The 17294-nt window shown below is 42.7% G+C and overlaps 2 protein-coding genes across 3 annotated transcripts; one reads left to right on the top strand and one right to left on the bottom strand.

Moving 5' to 3' along the window:
• Positions 1-529: 529 nt before the first annotated feature.
• Positions 530-2573, top strand: cdca9 (cell division cycle associated 9). Of its 2 annotated transcripts, XM_068713480.1 has the most exons (10): positions 530-777; positions 883-1014; positions 1124-1164; positions 1274-1325; positions 1463-1530; positions 1676-1737; positions 1817-1900; positions 2001-2082; positions 2323-2409; positions 2494-2573. In XM_068713480.1, exons 1-10 carry the CDS (start codon positions 666-668, stop codon positions 2536-2538), a joined length of 765 nt encoding a protein of 254 aa, XP_068569581.1. In that variant the 5' UTR covers positions 530-665; the 3' UTR covers positions 2539-2573. The 2 variants fall into 2 exon arrangements, with proteins under 2 accessions (XP_068569581.1, XP_068569580.1); XM_068713479.1 differs by having other exon boundaries at positions 530-1014.
• A 161-nt stretch (positions 2574-2734) lies between these two features.
• Positions 2735-6261, bottom strand: plin2 (perilipin 2). Its single transcript, XM_068713478.1, has 8 exons — positions 6203-6261; positions 5973-6021; positions 5479-5674; positions 5002-5084; positions 4520-4805; positions 3707-3885; positions 3490-3606; positions 2735-3403 (listed from the first exon to the last, which is right to left on the bottom strand). Exons 2-8 carry the CDS (start codon positions 6000-6002, stop codon positions 2945-2947), a joined length of 1350 nt encoding a protein of 449 aa, XP_068569579.1. The 5' UTR covers positions 6003-6021; positions 6203-6261; the 3' UTR covers positions 2735-2944.
• Between the last annotated feature and the right edge of the window lie 11033 nt (positions 6262-17294).

The following is a 17294-nucleotide window of genomic DNA, read 5'->3' as shown; positions in this document are numbered from 1 at the left end:
AGGATCTATATTAGTCACTGCAGGTCTGATAATCAAGGGTCATCTCACAGCTAGAAATTCAACTCTTTAGTGCTTTAGGAATGCAGGGCACCTTTATTTTAATGTTCCCAAAAGGCCAGCTTTTTTTTCTTCTGTCTTTTTGAGTGCATGTAAGACTACAATGGAAGCCATATCCCCAAAACACAACAGGGCACTTGTATGTGATTTCTGTGACAATCGGATGACCGGTTGTGCCTTTATTTTGTGGTGTCTGTTGCTTCAGACAGCAGAAAGCAGGGCCCCATCCCCACAGTGGGTACAAAAAAAGAGTTGAATGTATATTACCTATCTGGGAAGTGGTCATTTATTTCCCGAAATAATAGAATTGTGCCCCATAAATAATGGACTTTACACATGCAATGAAACTAATCCTTATTCTGGTGTCATAATGCTTCTTAAACGGGATTTTTTTTTAGGGATGACACAAAGGGCCCCTTTTCATATAAAAAACAATTAAGCGTATCCTTCCGCCACGCAACACACGCAGCTCTTAGAACCTCATGGGTGATGCCGAGACGCGCATGGATATCTTAATTAGACGTTGCGCAGCCAGGTGTGGGATTAACGAACCGGCCCGGAGCAGTCGTATACACAAACGGTGAACTTTGAGAGGACGGGACGGCAAGATGTCGACGACGCGGACGAGAAACGCAGGAAAGACCTCGAATAAAGAACAGCTGAGCCGAGAGATGCGACAGAGCAGACTGGATCTCTTCCTGCTACAGTTTGAGAAAGAAGGTTTGGCAGTGACTGCAGGTCAAATGGCAGGTTTCACATCCCCTAGTCGTCCCCACCATGGTCCTAAACATGGCGACCTTTCTTCCCCTCCCCCGCCTCTCACAGCACAGGAGCGTATGAACGAGTTGTTGAGCAAAAAGGAGAACCTGTTGGCAACAGTGGACAAGCACTTCAAAGTGGAACTGATGAAGATACCCCCTTCTCTGCAAAAGACGCGCATAGGGGATTTAATAAGCGGTAAGCCATCACTCACAGAAGTCAAGTCAATTGTATTCATGTAGCAGAATTTAGTGAAGAAACAAAGTAATTCCTGTCGAGTTTATCTCATCACCTTGTCTGTTCTCAGAGGTGGAAATCTCAGCAAGTGAGGTGTCAATTGCCATGAAGGTGAGTTGAGTCCATTAAATCGCGCGTGCTGCCATCTAGAGGTGCTTATTTTATTTGTTTAAATATATATTTATGTCTATATATCTGTCCTGATTATCACCTGTTGCAGAATGAGTCACTGGAGATGCAGCAGCCTCTCAGGAGGGCGCTCAGCAGAAGAGGTAGAACTACTTCCTTCAAAGTAGTAGAAACAGTTTATTTTGACTGTGAAAAGTAATGTTTAAAGTCCTGTTTTGAAATTCATCTTCAGTTATAATAAGAATCTTTTTTTTTTTTTTTTTTTTTTTTTTTTTTTAAGTAAAATCAACAGATTCTTCACCGGGTCAGTCCACCCCAGTCCAGAGGTCTTCATCCAAGGCCTCTAAGGTAAGCAATGCAGCGGCTAATGTTAGCACACATCAGCGAGATAAACTGGTTTTAACTTTGAGTGACACAACTTTTCAACAAATCAATAGCTTGTAGAATTGTGTCCAATTGTGGTTTGCTTACTTCATTTTTCTCTATATTATAGGGAGGAAAGGGGACGAAAAGGACCAGAACACTAGTCAGTAGTAACAGCACTGGAAGTCTGAAGTAAATACTGGAGGTTAAGGTGTAGTATTTACGAGTGGTACATGAGTATGGACTATAAGATTGCACTTATTTTCCACAGGGACTCCTCATCCGCTGCCAAAAGAACTCGAAGCTGCTTGACCAAGAACAACGACCCGCCCGCAAATGCCAAAGTTAAACTCAGGTCTGTTACTGCCCTCGGTGGAGCAAAACCTGTTGTAGAGAATTGCACTTGTACAAATATTTTTAACTAAATAAGATGTGTGACTCTTGTGCTGTCCCAGGTCTGTCGTCTCTGCTGGTGATCTGCATTGTTCCATGGCGGGCTCTGCTGCACACATCACTGTAACCACAGCACAGGGACAGGTACTAGAGGTTTTTTCTTCTTTTTTCTTCTCTCTCTATCTCTTTGTCACTTGGTACCAGCTTTTGAGGAAGCAATGCTTTTTCATTATTTCATTCAAAGCGATGGACTTTCCCAAGCTTTGTAAGACGATGCTCCTCAAAGCATCTGAATGAAGCACTGAAACCCTTCCAGACCTGGATTATTAGGTTTTACACATCCGTGTATGTGTGTGTTCTACATGTTCTTCTCTTCCTTCGCAGAGCCTGTGCTTCTCTGACGAGACAAAGGCTGATATCAACTTGGACGTGCTGGATGACGTGGCTTGGTGCCAGATTCAGAAGCTTTCGGTAATACACATTTCTTCTTTTAAAATGTGACGCATGTATTTTGTTAAACATTTGATATGTACGTTTTTGATTTTGGGATTTCAGAGTCTGATGGACTATCTGTCAAAGCAAGGTCGCTGCCAGCGATGACTAAGGATCCACTGTGAACAGGCTTTCCTCTTCTTTTCTTTCTTTTTTTAATTTTTAATTTTAAACATTTTACTTTAATTCAATTAATTTATAGAAGTTTTTTTTATTTTTTTATCTATAATAAAGCTTAGTATTCTACCATTGTGAGTGTAATTTGCGTCTGGTATGTAACATTAAAAAATGAGAATGCTTATCACAAGTGTAAAATATTTTATTTAATTTGAGTAGAGTTTATGTAGAAGACAAAGCATTACAGGTTTTGCTAGATTGGCTAGCATATAAAAATGAGATTTCAGCAAGAACTAAAAAGTCTAAAATAGCGTGGTGTTTGACATGGAACACTGGCGGAGTCAAACCTTTGCCTACAAAGAGGAATGTATTCCTGTGAACGTGAAGCTGTAATGGATCACTGGGATATCTGCTGGGGATGAAGTGTGTCCATCTCGACTTCCATGGGCTCCTCTCGATGTGACTGTGTGGATGGAGAGCTGGAGGGCAGAGCCGGCGTGCTGCTGGTAGCAGAAGCCGGCGCGGGAGTCGTCTCCGGGGCCATCCGGGGGTAGAAAGGACCTACCAGCCAGTTGAGCGGCGTGTTGTTGACCAGATAGTCCATGACGTTGTCGAGGGAATCTTTGATTTTGCCCAGCTGGACTTTGCTGCTGGTCAGCACGCTGTCCGGCAGATCTCCCAGTGACCTGGCCTTGCTGAAACCGACGTAGACCTGCGTGGCGGAGCGGCTGAGGGAGAGCGCCTCCTGCTGGATGTGGTTGGGGAGGCCCTGCAGGCTGGAGCCGAGGACCAGACACGTGGTCTGAAGCTGCTGGGTGAGGGAATGGGCCAGGCTCAAGGTGCGATACTCGATAACCTGAGAGGAGGGGATGAAACCATATAAATAACCTGACACACTTATTACTGTGTGCTTTCATCTTAAGTATGTTATCTATTTCTTACCTCTGCCTCGTGACCGTTCTGCCGGTTTGGCCCGTTGGACCTCCACGCCGCCAGGGAGGTCAGCTTGTCATTTACCATCTGGTTAGCCCCGTTGATATTCTTTCTGCCATATTCAATCTAGAAAAACAAACATTTTAAATGTTTATTTTCTGTCCAGTTAAAAAGATTTTCATGTTGATGAATATTCAGCTTCCGTATGTTTACTAAGGAGACCCACCAGGTCAACGGTGGAGTGGAGCTCGGAGATGAATTCCATGCTCCGCTGCTTGCTGTCCCTGACTTTGGCCACCGCCCTGGTGTACGCCCGCTTTCGCAGCTTGCTGGAGAGGGAACCCAGGCGGACGTAGTAGCTCGGCTCTTTGTCGTCGAAGCCTTTCACAGTTTTGGCCTCCGGCTCTGTCGCAAGGGAGGGAAACATGAAACGACTCATTAAAAATGCAACATAGGATTACTTTTTGAGTTCTGTTGTGAAAATCCTGACTTTAGATTTGAAGGGTGCAGGTGAAAGTATAACTGCTTTGTGTTTTTAAATTTATGAAATATGAGTGTCTGCTACGAATTGCTGCTGAGTTTTGCATGTTAAAGTGGAGTTATTCACCTCCTTCAAATGGATCCATTTAAACTAAAATAGTTGTACAGGATTGTTTGCTATAAACTTCTGCACACTTCACTCTAAACAACAGCTCCTTTAAGGATGGAGGGAAAAACAAGCCACTGATGCAAATTCTGAATTCCAGAAGAGCATTATTTAGCACGCAAGTCCTGTTTTCCTGGGAGCTGGACTAAATCCACCCTGAACAACATACTCCAGCTGCCTGTTAATAACTGACCTTTGATGCAGCTTGTTGCAGAAAAACAAGCCTAATCTCACTAGCCTTACTTATTTTTTTTAGCATTTGAAGCCAAAATGGCAAGCTTTCTTTATCTTTAAAAAAACCTAATAATGGTGGATAAATCATTGGTTGTGGTTCACCACACCAGTAACAATAGTCATGTGATAAATGTGTGTTACACCAGATGAAGGTCTCACCCAGCTCGTCCTCCGTCAGAGGCAGGTACTGCTCCACCAGGCTCTCCGAGGTGCTGAGTGCCGTGTCCACTCCGCTGCTCACCAGCCGGACCACTCTGCTTTCCAGCACTGTGCTGACGCTCTCGTTGACCACGGCCCTGGTCTTGTCCATCCCGCCCTGCACGGCACCCCGGGTCCTGTCCACGACGCAGGTCAGAGTGTCTGAGACCGTGTCCCTGGCACCGGACACTGTGTCTGTCACAACGCCCTTAGCGCTGGTTACCACATCCTTGGCACTGGAGACGATCTGGGCAGAGACGAAATCATGAGCAAGCAGCGAAAAACGAGTTCAAAGGGGCGCATAGGTCATGACTGAACCTGCAGGAAATCAACCCACATCAAATGTTCGGCTACGAAGTTGTGCAATTTTGCTTGATTATAACTGCTGTGACCTTTGACACCATGTATCTGCGCATGCTATTGATCGTTAATTCAGAACATACCTGCTCAGATGGCTGGTGAAGTATCGGCAAAGTTTTCTCGATTCTGTCCAAACCTTTGCAGGCCAGGTCATTGGCAATGGCAACTGAAGGCAAAAAAAATAAATAAAAATGAAGATGTAATAAGGCAAGCTGTAACAAAAATGTCAATAAATAAACAGAATCTGAATATTATGTTGGGAAAAAAAGTGAATAAATGTTCCTTTAAGTGAAAGATTTGGGGATCATAAAGTTTTGGTGGCTCAAATCAGGATGATTGGGAATAAAACTGTAAAAATGGGTGAAAGATCAAGATGAGTAGGAACCAGCAGTCTGACCTGAACTTCCTGTTTCAAGCTCTGTGTGACTCAGCTGGTCAGCACATAATCACCCTCACAGTTTCAGTTGAATATATCCTGTCTTGACATCCAGTACACGTTGGAGCGATGTCTACAGGTGACTTAGCAGGCGATCTAACATCCACACTACACGGGCTCTTACTCTGAGGCTCCAGCTTGCCGATGATGGGGGAAGCAGTGGTGAGGGCCACGGAGGTGATGGTCCGCACTCCTTGCTCAGCCGCCTCACACACGGTCCTGATGTAGGGGTGGGTGTCCTTGGTGTTGGAGTACACGGTGGACACCAAGCCGTAGGTGGAGCTCACCAGAGGAAGGCTGGTCACCCTCTCCACCACGTTCTGTGAGGGAATAACACAGAACAGGAGGCTCACATTCACACTCTGCTGCTCTGGCTTCCTGTTTCTATGAGAGTAATAACAGAGAAAACTGGACAATTTTCCGTACTTTAAAAAATTAATAAATGGACTTTGAGTATTAAAACATATCTTATTCCTGACAGTGTGTCATTACTTTCTAGAGTCGTTTCTTGACTTTTAAAAGGCCAAAAGCAGCTTTTTCTTTCATCACATACCAACAAATAGTATCACAATAGGCTAAATATCCTTTATTAGATTGGATTCTTTGTAGCAAACTCACCTGATTTGCGATAACTGTAGCTGCTGCCATTTCTGCTGAAAACAAAAACCTACAGAGAGATAAAACACAGCATTTAACGTCTCCACTCAAAAGAACAAGGTATATTACTTCCGTATGACAGTAGTTATTACAGTATAATGACAGGTCCCGTGGGTTTGTTACAGATACAACTGGACTACAGCTGTGAGGCCGTTTACAAAGTAACTTTAAAGAGACAAGTAGAGACTCACCGGTAGGTACACGCGTTTCCAAACTGTCAATGAAATGACTGATACTAACTGTGACTCGACAGCGGCTGTATTTATGTGCTGCAATTATCGCGAGATGTAGCGCAGCACTTTGACGTAAGCGACAGAAACGTTTCTAGGGCAAAGGTAGAACGGGTAAAAGTTCAGTCGGGGGAATTCCTCTCAGACCGGCGAGTCACGCGCACAAGCTATGACACACAACAGAAGTCTGATTTCTTAACATTACACAAGCCAGCTACATTTGTTTCTGGTCAAATGAGGATTATTATCATTGTTATGTTTTCATGTCTGCTCAAGTGGGCTACAGGCCAGTACTTGAAAAACATGAAGTCCTACAGTGACCACAGCTTTGAGATTATTGATGAAAGTACGTAACCTCCATAAGCTACACTTCTCTGTGCATTAGTGTACACAAGTAGGCCACAGTGCACTCAGGAATACACATGGTAGACCATATTAATTCTGTTTTCCAAAAGCCCAATTAGTGTAATTTTTAAACACGGTATGTTGGCCACTCTGCAAAAAAAGGGCCCTGAGATAATGCTGAAGGTCCTAATTACTTCAGATGGTATCGTGCTTTAGTGGTTTATGTTCTCAAACAAATCTGCGATTAATCAAATTTATCACAGACGCCTAATGTGTGAAGCACAGTGAAGCTGAGGGCTTTGTGATTGTCCCTGTAACTCACAAGCCCTGGAGACATTTGTCTGCTGTTTATTAAACTCAGCTTTGAGGACTTTGTGTGGCACAGGCCTCATCATTTGGGACCCATGTGGGCTAACTATCATTTCATGGCTCAAAGCCATTTGCATTCCTTAGACAATCATCATGGTTTAAAAAAACATTGGAAGAGATAATAGACGATGGTGGACAATCCTAGATCGGATAGATTTTGTTAGAATTGGATCATTCAGTTTTAAAGTTAAAAAGAAGACTTGGATGATATTTTCCTGCTTTGAGATATTCCTATCATATACAGTAAAGGTCCTGCATTTTGAAAATACCTAAAAACAGCCAGTGTATTTGAGGTCATGCTATTTATGACAAACATATGATTTTTTTTTAAATGAATGTAGGAAATGTGACCAACCTAACACCTCGCTTAATACATTTCTGATGACTTCACTTAACGGCTTGAATAATACCATTCATCAGCGTGAACCGATGAACAGGTCTGTGTTTGCCAGTAGCTCATCGGAGCCAGATGTGTGACCCTGTTTTGACTTCGAGAGCACTTCCCTATTTTTTCAATGCACCAGTGCTCATTCCGCAAAGAATTTCTATGTTATTAAAAATGTAAATTAAGTGTTAAGGCAGTATCGTTTATTCAACACATTTGGAAGCCAGATGAGGAAACACGGTCTTAGATCAGATTCTCCACTTGGCTGACACATTGGATTTTGTAGATGAACCCGTCTGGGCCCATTTATCAGCCCTCGTATGACTCAAATAGACCCCATATGAAAACGTTGGCTGCAGTAAACCACAGACTCTAATTTTTAATAAGATTCTGTCTGAAGAAATGTCTGCAGAAGAAGAGTTTAAGTTAGTTGGTATTTATAGTATAACATACAGAATATAGGTCTTTCTCACACACACACACACACACACACACACACACACACACAGATACCACGTTGTAGTGGACATTGATCTGCTCATGTTTTATTGTACACGTCATATTCTTTGAATCACTTTGATCAGGCTTTATGTGGTGTGATGGAAAGCAAAGTGCAACCAGTGGATCAAGAATAATGACTCATTAGGATTACATGATGAACTCTGCCATATTCCTGGGTTCTCAGGGGTATAATAATCAGCCTACAGTTGTTCTGTAATATTAAACCTTCTTAAATAAATAATGATGGGCTTATAAGGATTACAGTAGGGTCAGCATATTTTAAATAGTGGAAATTATTGTGTTTTAATGTCCAGTTTTAAGGGGTTAGAAATCAACAGTTTTAGTGAAGACATGTTAAATGTGTCCCGAAAAGAATAAATATATTTTGAACACTCAAAGTGACAAACTTTTTGAACAGCACGGTTAAATGAGACCAATACAGTTTATTTGAGAAGTATATCCATGCACACGGCTGAGTGCTACTCTGACTCAACACCTTGCGTAAATACATTTCAAAGTGACACAGTCAGGGTCATTTTGGTTCAGTGTCCTAACTTGATGTTGTAGATCACCTGACAATCTTGCAGTAGATTATTTCACAGTGAAAGCACTCACAAAGGAATACATTTTTTATTCATTGTTTTTAATGCAGTTACAGACCATTTTTGTCTGAGCAGAGTGCAAAAAAAAAATGAACATGCTGATACTACTAATTTACAAAAATTTGAACAGAAGCTAAAATATGTTTTCAAATCTAAGACCACGTGTTTAACTGAGCTTTCGGACTGCATTCTAGCTGTAGTCCCTCGATCTCTGTGGATAAGAAGATATCAACCGTTAGCACAAGTCATTTTATTTGAGTTCAAGACCTCGTTAATTTAAGTAGTAAATAATCAAAATAAAGTAACTTGAATAACAATGTAGATGTTATGCATGTTATGCAACTGCTGGCCAAACCAATCATCTGTGCTTTGCCTGTTGCTCATGTTGTTGAGCATACTTCCTAGTATTTGCAGATTTAGACCACTAGATGGCAGCAAAGTAGAAAAAGTTCACAGCCTGTCTTCCCTGGATTTTCTCTTCCATGCCACCCCTTGTTTTAGTTAATTTATTTGCCTGCTATTTAATATTGACAGGCATGCAAATATCAATACATTACACAACACAATAATACATTTTTTTATTTTGGTAAAAATGATTGGGCACACTTAGGAATGCATTGGTTTAATTGAAGTAATAAAGTGACATGCATCCAAGGGAACATTGATATATAAGACAAGCGGGGCATACAAGATCTTAAATGAAAATTAGGTGACAGAGCAAATCCATCCTTTCGAGACAAATTCAATAGCCATGTGCACAGTTCCAAACAAAACACAGGCAGTAATGATGTGAGCCAAGTCTTGACTGCTTCTCTCATTCTACATCGCGTCAAGATAAAAAGAAAGATCAGTCATGGAGGCGCTCTCCCTCCCCAGGGGTCTGCTGGTGTGCAGGTGGCAGCAAAGGGTTACAAAGGGTCTGGCAGGAGTGGAGAGGAGATCCTCACACGGCATCCCTCTATTGTGCCCTCTGAGACAGGTAGGGCTGTGGGCAGCATGCCAAGGCCCCCTGGCTGGGTAACGGATACCTGTGGGCTACTGGGAAAGTGTCACACCTCCGGATCAAACACAGTCAGACAGAGAGAGAAAGAGAGTGGGAGAGCGGCTGTCCTTTCATGCACTTTAGATCACGAGGAAAAGAGGCCGAGATGTGGCTTCAGAGCAGAGGAGAAAGAAAGTGACATGTCTTTGGAGCAGCGGTATGCTTTGGTTAACTCTACCCTCAAACAGACAGTGTAGCCTGAGCGACGACAGTCTGCTGGACTGTCCATCAAACCTGTAACAAGTCGCTGTGGATTCAATAGATGCAATGGGATTATGAGTACTACTACATATACACTACAGATAGCTGAGAGCTCTCTAAATGACCTGATTGTGGTTCTCAAGATGTCATGTGCAGATTAAAGAAATTAAAACAACTTTTTATTTAATTTGGGTATTTTTGAATTTGGGCCTTGTGCTTAAAGCTGTGGCCATTGTGACTGTGGGTCATGAGAGATTCGAGGGTCTGGCAAAACAATGCATATCAGAACAAACAGCAGAAACCTCCTAAAATTTTCAGAATAATCTTTAAAAATATTCCTAAACTCTTAAACACAGTCTTACTGAAAGTAAACACAGGAACTAGCAGCCAGAATTAGCTATAGTAGCTAGCTGCCCAGGGATCTAATTTCTGCTTTCCTGCTAACCAAGCTAGCTTCTTTAGCTGTTAAACCCTCCGCTATGTTCACCAGCTAGCCGCTAACTTTGCATCTCTGTCATTTAGAGCTGGGCAAGAAGCATACAATTGTTTACTTCTTTTTTTTTGCTGTGGCCAAAAGTTACATTATGATAGGGAACCAAAATAGTTAAGTTGTGGGCCAAAAAAAAGAATTAGCCGAAAGTCGCTCTCAAGCTCCATAGCTGAAAGGAACTGCAGTTTGGTGATAGTTCTCTGTGGGATCATCACTACTAGTGACCCTTCTCACCTAAAAGTAGTAATGCGATTTATTGTAAACACAAAAATATTGATTGTAACAGTTTTAAGCAAAGCCAGACAGTCAAACATGTTTAGTGGCTTTGGTTGTTTAATTTTATGCTAAAACTAAGTTAATCAGTTGGACCAATCAAAGATTATAAATAGTAAAATTCTTAAAAATCTTTCTTGTGTTTTGCAAAATAGGAAATCTTAATTATATAGTCACTGATGTTTTTGGAGGCAGTCATGATTGCAGCTGTTTGCTGAAAGGCACCCATTATCTTTTATCTCTGCATGTGTTGAGTTGAGTTAGATGATGCATTTTCTGTTCTGTTTAGAATTAAACATTTTTTATTACATTTGCACAAAACCAATAAATATTGGTTGATTTGTTATTGAGAAAGTTACTTTACACCAGAATTTTAAACATCTGGGACCAACATAGCCCCAAAAAGTTGTGTAGCCCCACTGCTAATTTTGGCGCTATTATTCTTCTTAGCTTCAACCCAACCCCAGAGCTGGAGAGGTCGTGCATGCAGAAATTAATTACATCTTAACAAGATGATGCTAACCCTCTTGAAATAACCATTACTTCAGCCTTCAATAAACAACGGATCTACACAGACAATGTGTTCTTTAGCAGGCCAGTAACTACAGACTTATGGCTACAATATAGACAAATATACAAGACCAGGGCCTTGTTAAGCAGGGCTCTGTGCACCTGTCGGATGTAATCCTCAGATAATGACTCCGGCTCATTAGCTAAGACATCCAAGTTAACCGTCTACATTTCCCACTGCGAGGATCAAGACTTTAAAAGGACCAACAACTATTCAAGGTTAAAAGTGTGAGAAAGGGGTCAATATGTGCTTTTCAGTAATGGTTTTCTCAGGAAGGACAAAAAAAAGGTCTCGCGGGTCAATGAGCGCATGCTTTGAATGGGTCAGATGGGAGGTGAGGCAACGACCACAGAAGGCTATCCGTCGTGTGGGTCGGACACCGTCCCGCATGACCCCGTCATGTTTCTACAATATCCCGCCACAGGCAATTTCCACAGAGCCGTGTTGGGATTAGCGGGCCGGCTGTTTGTGCTGGCAAAGCGGCAGCAATTCACAGCTATATTTTCTGGGTGCTGTTGCTGACAACCAGACCGAGTCCTGGTAATTATGATATAATTGAGAGTAATCCAAAAGCAAATGTCCGAGCTCTGCTGTCGGGGCCAGTGTTTACAGAAAACAGCTGCTTAAATAGGCACTTAGAAGGATTTAGAATAACATTTTTTATGTCCCAGCGTGAGTGCGTCTCTGTCTGTGTGCAAGTGTGCATATATGCGTGGGTTGGCTATTTGGGCACCTACACAGACAATCTCTTTGTTTTGGAAGTGTTCGCTTAAGTCTTCTGGGGCAGACAGGAGCCAAGAACAACGTGGGAAATGGGCCCTTGCTTCATTTCTGCTTTCTCTCCGGGCTTCTCCTTTGCAATCTCTCTGTCAGACGGAGATTCAGCTAGAGCCTCCAAAACAGTACCTGAGGCGTGCAGAACTGTGGCGGAACCAAGGGAGCGCGGCTCGGGCATGAGAGGAGTCGTAATGGGAACCGAGTGGCAGCTGACAGCGGGGGCCAAGCTGTCTGTCATTTCACTCTCCTTCTCTGCTTTTTTTTCTTTTTCACACACGTGTTGTCACCAGACGACATGCACCCAACCAGGCCTCTGCCCAGGTGGTCTGTAGAGGTAGCCAGTGGTCTGCAGCGCAGTACAAGATGCTTACATTTGATGCAACCACACTGGCAGGAGCAGGATTCACTGTGAGGTCCGGGCTCGCGGCGCTTAAGTGTTGCATGACCCTCGATGCTCGTTATCTCCACACAGCGATTCATTTTTTTTTTATATTCCTGGAAATAAAGGAGATGAGTCATGAATTGTGATGTACTTACACAATTTCAAGCACACATGTTTTTCGAAATCTCCCAAAAGTCTTACGGAACACCTGTCTAATTAAAATGCTAACCAAAAAGTATTACCAAACCTTTGTTGTTCATACAACAAAGGGAAAGGCTAAAGATTATCTGACGATGCTGCCCTGCAAAGACAAAACACAGTCACCACATATTTGGTCCAAATTTTGTTAAACCTCATTGTTTTAACATCACTGCTTTTGTAGTACTGCTCTGCCTTCATAGGGTAAGCTGTGATCTTAAAAAAAGAAAAGAAAAGACGAAGACATAAGGGGAAGGAAAATGTGAAAAACATGATTGGGCATTTATTTGCCTGATCCTCGTAGATTAAAGTAAACCCAGGGGCTGTTAAATTCTTTTCACCCTAAATGATGCCGTTCAACTCTTCTGCCAGCTATCAGCCTAAGCAGATTCACTGATACAATAGACACCCTAATCCACAAACACATGTGTCTGCTGCTCTGTCTCTCTTCTTGAACAGCCGCTTAATTATTGTATTCAGATTTTTGCTGCTGTAATATCCATGGAAAATTGGATGAGGATAGATACATCAGTTCTCAGGTGGACTTTGTTATTAGATGACAGGAAATCCTGGATTTGTGTAGTGCTCTGCCTTAATCTTCTTGGGTGGAACCCATTGCCAGTTATTCATCGCTAAAAAGTTCATGCAGAGTCATGAATATTCATCAACAGCATTTTTGGGTTTTAGCTGTAAGCTAGGATTTGTACGTAATTAGATACTTCCCTAAAGAGAGAAAGAAGGAAAAGATTATACCCTTGGCTTCTCAGACAGGCTGACTGATCATTGGCAACAACGTGAAGAGTGTTGTGCCCACTGTCTACATTTCTGACTGGTGGTTTGTGGCATGATGCCCTCAGACAGCACACTCTGGATATGACATGCCTGATGGAACGCGATGCCTGCAGCTGAAACCGATCTGCGCTGACAGACACATAGGTTACTGTACCCTTAGCAAGCCTGGCATGCCCGGGACACTGTGGCCCAGCAATGGCGGGAGCTTTCGTTTCCTCTGGAGTCTCAAGCATGAGCAGACACACAAAAAAACACACACACGCACACACACACACACACACACACACACACACACACACACACACACACATACTGATAGCGTGCCAAATTCCACAGAGCCATAAATGCAATCAAAGGCAGATGGGAAAGGTAACCAAGTGGCGGTAAACTGCATGCCGGGGGACTGGAAGCCATAACGAGGTGCTTCGACAACATGAGGTGTTTGTGTGACGTTTCAGGAATCAAGCCTATTAGCTTTTCTTGCCGAAAGTAGACGAGAAGCTCGATAATACTCTTAAATCTGTGCCTTAAAAATAAAGCTAGAGCCAACAGCTAGTTAGCTTAGCTTAGCATAAAGACTGGAGACTGGAAGCAGGGGAAAAGAGCTAGCCTGGCTTTGTCAAAGATAACAAACTCACTCATTAGCACCTCTAAAGGTCACAAGTTAGCATGATATATCCTGTTTGCCCGATTCGTACAAAACCTGAAGAGTAAAAACGACAAGTTTGTTTTTTTACTTGGGGGTTATAGAACGGATTATTTCTTCTCTGAGTGCAGTGACTTCCAAGAGTCGTGTCGAGAGGTTGCCATGAAGAGGTGTTGGTGTTGGTTGCCTGGTAGAATTGTTGATTGGTGAACTTTGGCGATGCTGGGATGTAGTTTTATTACCCTTAGACAGAATCAGGCCTACCGTTTCCTCCTGTTTCCAGTATTTATGGTAAATTAATCTATCCATCACCTGGCTGTCGCTTCATATTTGACAGAAACACATGATTGGTATCAATATTCTCATCTAACTCTTGGCCAGAGAGTGAATAATTGTACTTCCAAAAAGTATTTCTTTAATCATGAAGTTTCCGTTGCTTGCAGGAGAAAAAATAAATCTGTTAGCTGCCTCTTTAATGCAAAAACAAGCTAGCTGGTGTCCCGTGAAGGGCATTTTCTCTCACTGGTATCCGGCAAATTCCTGCCCTCTCTTTGAACACATGTGACAAGCAGCGCTTTGACTCTCAGGCCAAATATCACTGATCAAACAGCTATGTTTGGTGTCAGCCGAGGGGGGACAACTAGGTTACTCATATGGGGGGCACTGACCTGCTGCAAGTATGTTTAGCTAGGAAACCAACACATGTACTGTACATACTGTGGCCCTATTTTGCACTTGTAAAGTCATACCTACATGCATGTGTGTTCATGCATATAAATTGCAGAGTAAAAAACGTATGTAGCTGCCTCTAATAAGGCCTAGAAGCGTGAAACAGTGTCATTGAGCATCTAGCATCCAGCCCATCATTGCATTCAAACAAAAGATGTCAGCTAAAAGACTGTCATTAGCTGCTGCGTCAAACCCCTTATTTGTCTTCCCACACAGAAAAGTCCCTGTGAGATCTGTTGAGCGAACAACTGACAGACGCTATTTAGGCTCGTAGAGTCCCTAAAAATACATTTGTGCTCGGGGCAGTGATTTTGCAACTCCACTGATGGTTGGTCTGAGGGAGTGATCCCGCTGAACATGTCCATCAATAAGAGCAACAGCATTTGAAACATGAGGACGTGGCTTAGCTATGCTCCGCCAGTCGCAGTGAATGTGAACTATTCATGTCTCGAAGCATTATCCACCGTCCACTCCTGCTTTGTGGGGTGTCTGTTGTGCTTTCAGGGTGCCGGGGGAGGTCAGAGTTCAACCAGGGGGCTCCCGGAGTCCCTGCTCTTTCAAAGACAGTGGACTTTGCATGATGAGTGGCATGAGCAGGTTGGCTTTGAATTTCAAGGAGCGATTACAGACAATAATTTAACCCCAAGGTGGAAAGGAAATGGTTTAAGCCCCCCTCTTCAGGCTTCAGGTAAAGATTTATTTTCCTTCCCCGGGGAAAATAAACATTTACATTCCTGGGCTCAGCGTGTTAATAGAGATTAAGCTGAATTCAGGCGTGCGTGTCAGACAGCAATTCAGGTGGCTCATACCACACATACCTGTACTATTTGTGTGGCTCTCAAAGGGCATCTCCCTCAGCCCTTTGAGCTTGGCTGAGGGCAGATGACAATCTCTAGGAACATTGTTATTATGGTGGCCCTGGACAGCTTCAAAAGCCACAAGCAAGTCCTAATGCACGACCACTTTGGGCTGTGCTTCAAAGAACTTAATGTCTCTTACTTTAATAAAGGTATGGGATCAAAAGGAAGAGGAGTTGCCGACCCCAGCCATCAATTATACTGGAATACAGAATTCCTTTCTCACTGAAGTGGAAAATGTTGTACTCCCTATTGAATCCCTGAGATATATAGTTTATTTTAAATGTGATAGAATCACAGCGAAGTAGGTTTTTCTGTCACAGTCTGTTAGTACAAGTCATTTACTGTACTCAGAAAAGTGAAACACGTCAGGTCAAGCCTGCATTCAAAACGCATCTCGCTGGTGTGGGAGGCATTCATGTCCAAAGATACAATGCAGACCTTCATTAAGTTGCAAGAAAAATACGATCCTCACAAAAAACAGAGGGAGCTGCTATTTTCCCCGGAGCTGGAGCGGAATGACATGGGTCTCATCAAGGTAAATCAGAAACAACAGCCGATTTCAATCATACACCAGCAAAGGCCAAGAGTATGAATGTTTCATTCCAATTGATCTCAGTTCATAAGCAGTCAGAGCTTGATTCAGCTAAAACTCCTCTTGACCTTAAATGGCACATGGTTGGCAGCGCTGGACGCATAATTTGAAAGACTACTGCATTTCATACTTGTGAATAAATCTAAAGCTGTGAAAAGTAGGCAAAATCGTCAACTGGTGCACAGCCGACAACACATGGTCCACGTTCCAACTGAAGCCCACATACCTGGAGTCCACGTGATGTAGGGGGCAGGGCCTAAGGAAGAGAATTAGGCCTTTTTGATGTTTGTTTTACCATCAGGATAATAAGTATGCGAATAATTAACAAAGCAATGTTTAAAGCCAATGTTTAGGTCATCTTTTTGATTGATTTAAATGGTGAGATAAGAGAGAAACCACAGGCAGCTTGAAATGAAAGAATGAAATCTACATTGACACATTATTGGACATTTAGATGGTTCATAACAAAGGAAACAATATTTATTGCCAACTGTTCATAACAGGCAGCTGAAATGAAAAGAACTGTTCAACTTATTGTTGTGTTAGAGGTCTGTACGGTAAATATACAGGTGGGTGGTTAGCTTAGCATAAAGACTCGAAGCAAGTGAAAACAGCTAGCCTGGCTCTGTCTGAAGGTCACACGGTACTTAGTCAGCGTCAGATGTTCTGGTAAGCCGCCCTGTTTTCAGTCTTTGTGCTAAGCTAAGCTAAGCAGCTGCTGGCTTCAACTGCATCTTTACTGTACAGATGTGAGACTACCAGTATCAATCTTCTCATCTAACGTTTGCCAAGGAAACAAATACGTGCATTCCCCAAAATGTAAAACTATTTTAATTAAAGTTTAAATGTCATATTTGTTTTTTGACGACTCAAGGCCAAACTTCCCTGCGCTGTGGCTTCATGGGAAAGTCTCTGGGTAAAGCATGTCAAAAAAATTCCAACTGTCGTGAAGTCCTCATGAGCACAATAAAATGATCATGGGTTCAGAAGATTGTCCCTGACCTCAGCCTGTTTATCTCACCCCCCCCAAAAAAAGATTGGACATGCAAACACCTGAACTCACATGGGCCTTAAAAAACAACAACTTTTCAGTGTGTGGACTTGTTGAATAACCACCAAGCATCACCCGCATGTCTGCGCACCGAGCAGCCTATCGGCGTGTAACGGGACCGGGAGTGTGTTTCTTTAAGAAATGTAAGGTGGGTGAGCCCCTTTTTCCTGACGCGCGCCTGGTATGCAAACATAAATTTAGCAGCAACGTGTTTGCTGTGGGGGGGAACAAAATATCTGGAAGCGAC

The sequence above is a fragment of the Cebidichthys violaceus genome, unplaced genomic scaffold (genome assembly GCF_023349555.1).
Source record: "Cebidichthys violaceus isolate CVI_PGR_0920_01 unplaced genomic scaffold, fCebVio1.0.p SCAF_19, whole genome shotgun sequence".
In the NCBI taxonomy this organism is placed as follows: Eukaryota; Metazoa; Chordata; class Actinopteri; order Perciformes; family Stichaeidae; genus Cebidichthys; species Cebidichthys violaceus.
The sequence above is the reverse complement of the archived record's forward strand: the minus strand, read 5'-3'. Positions and strand labels throughout refer to the sequence as shown.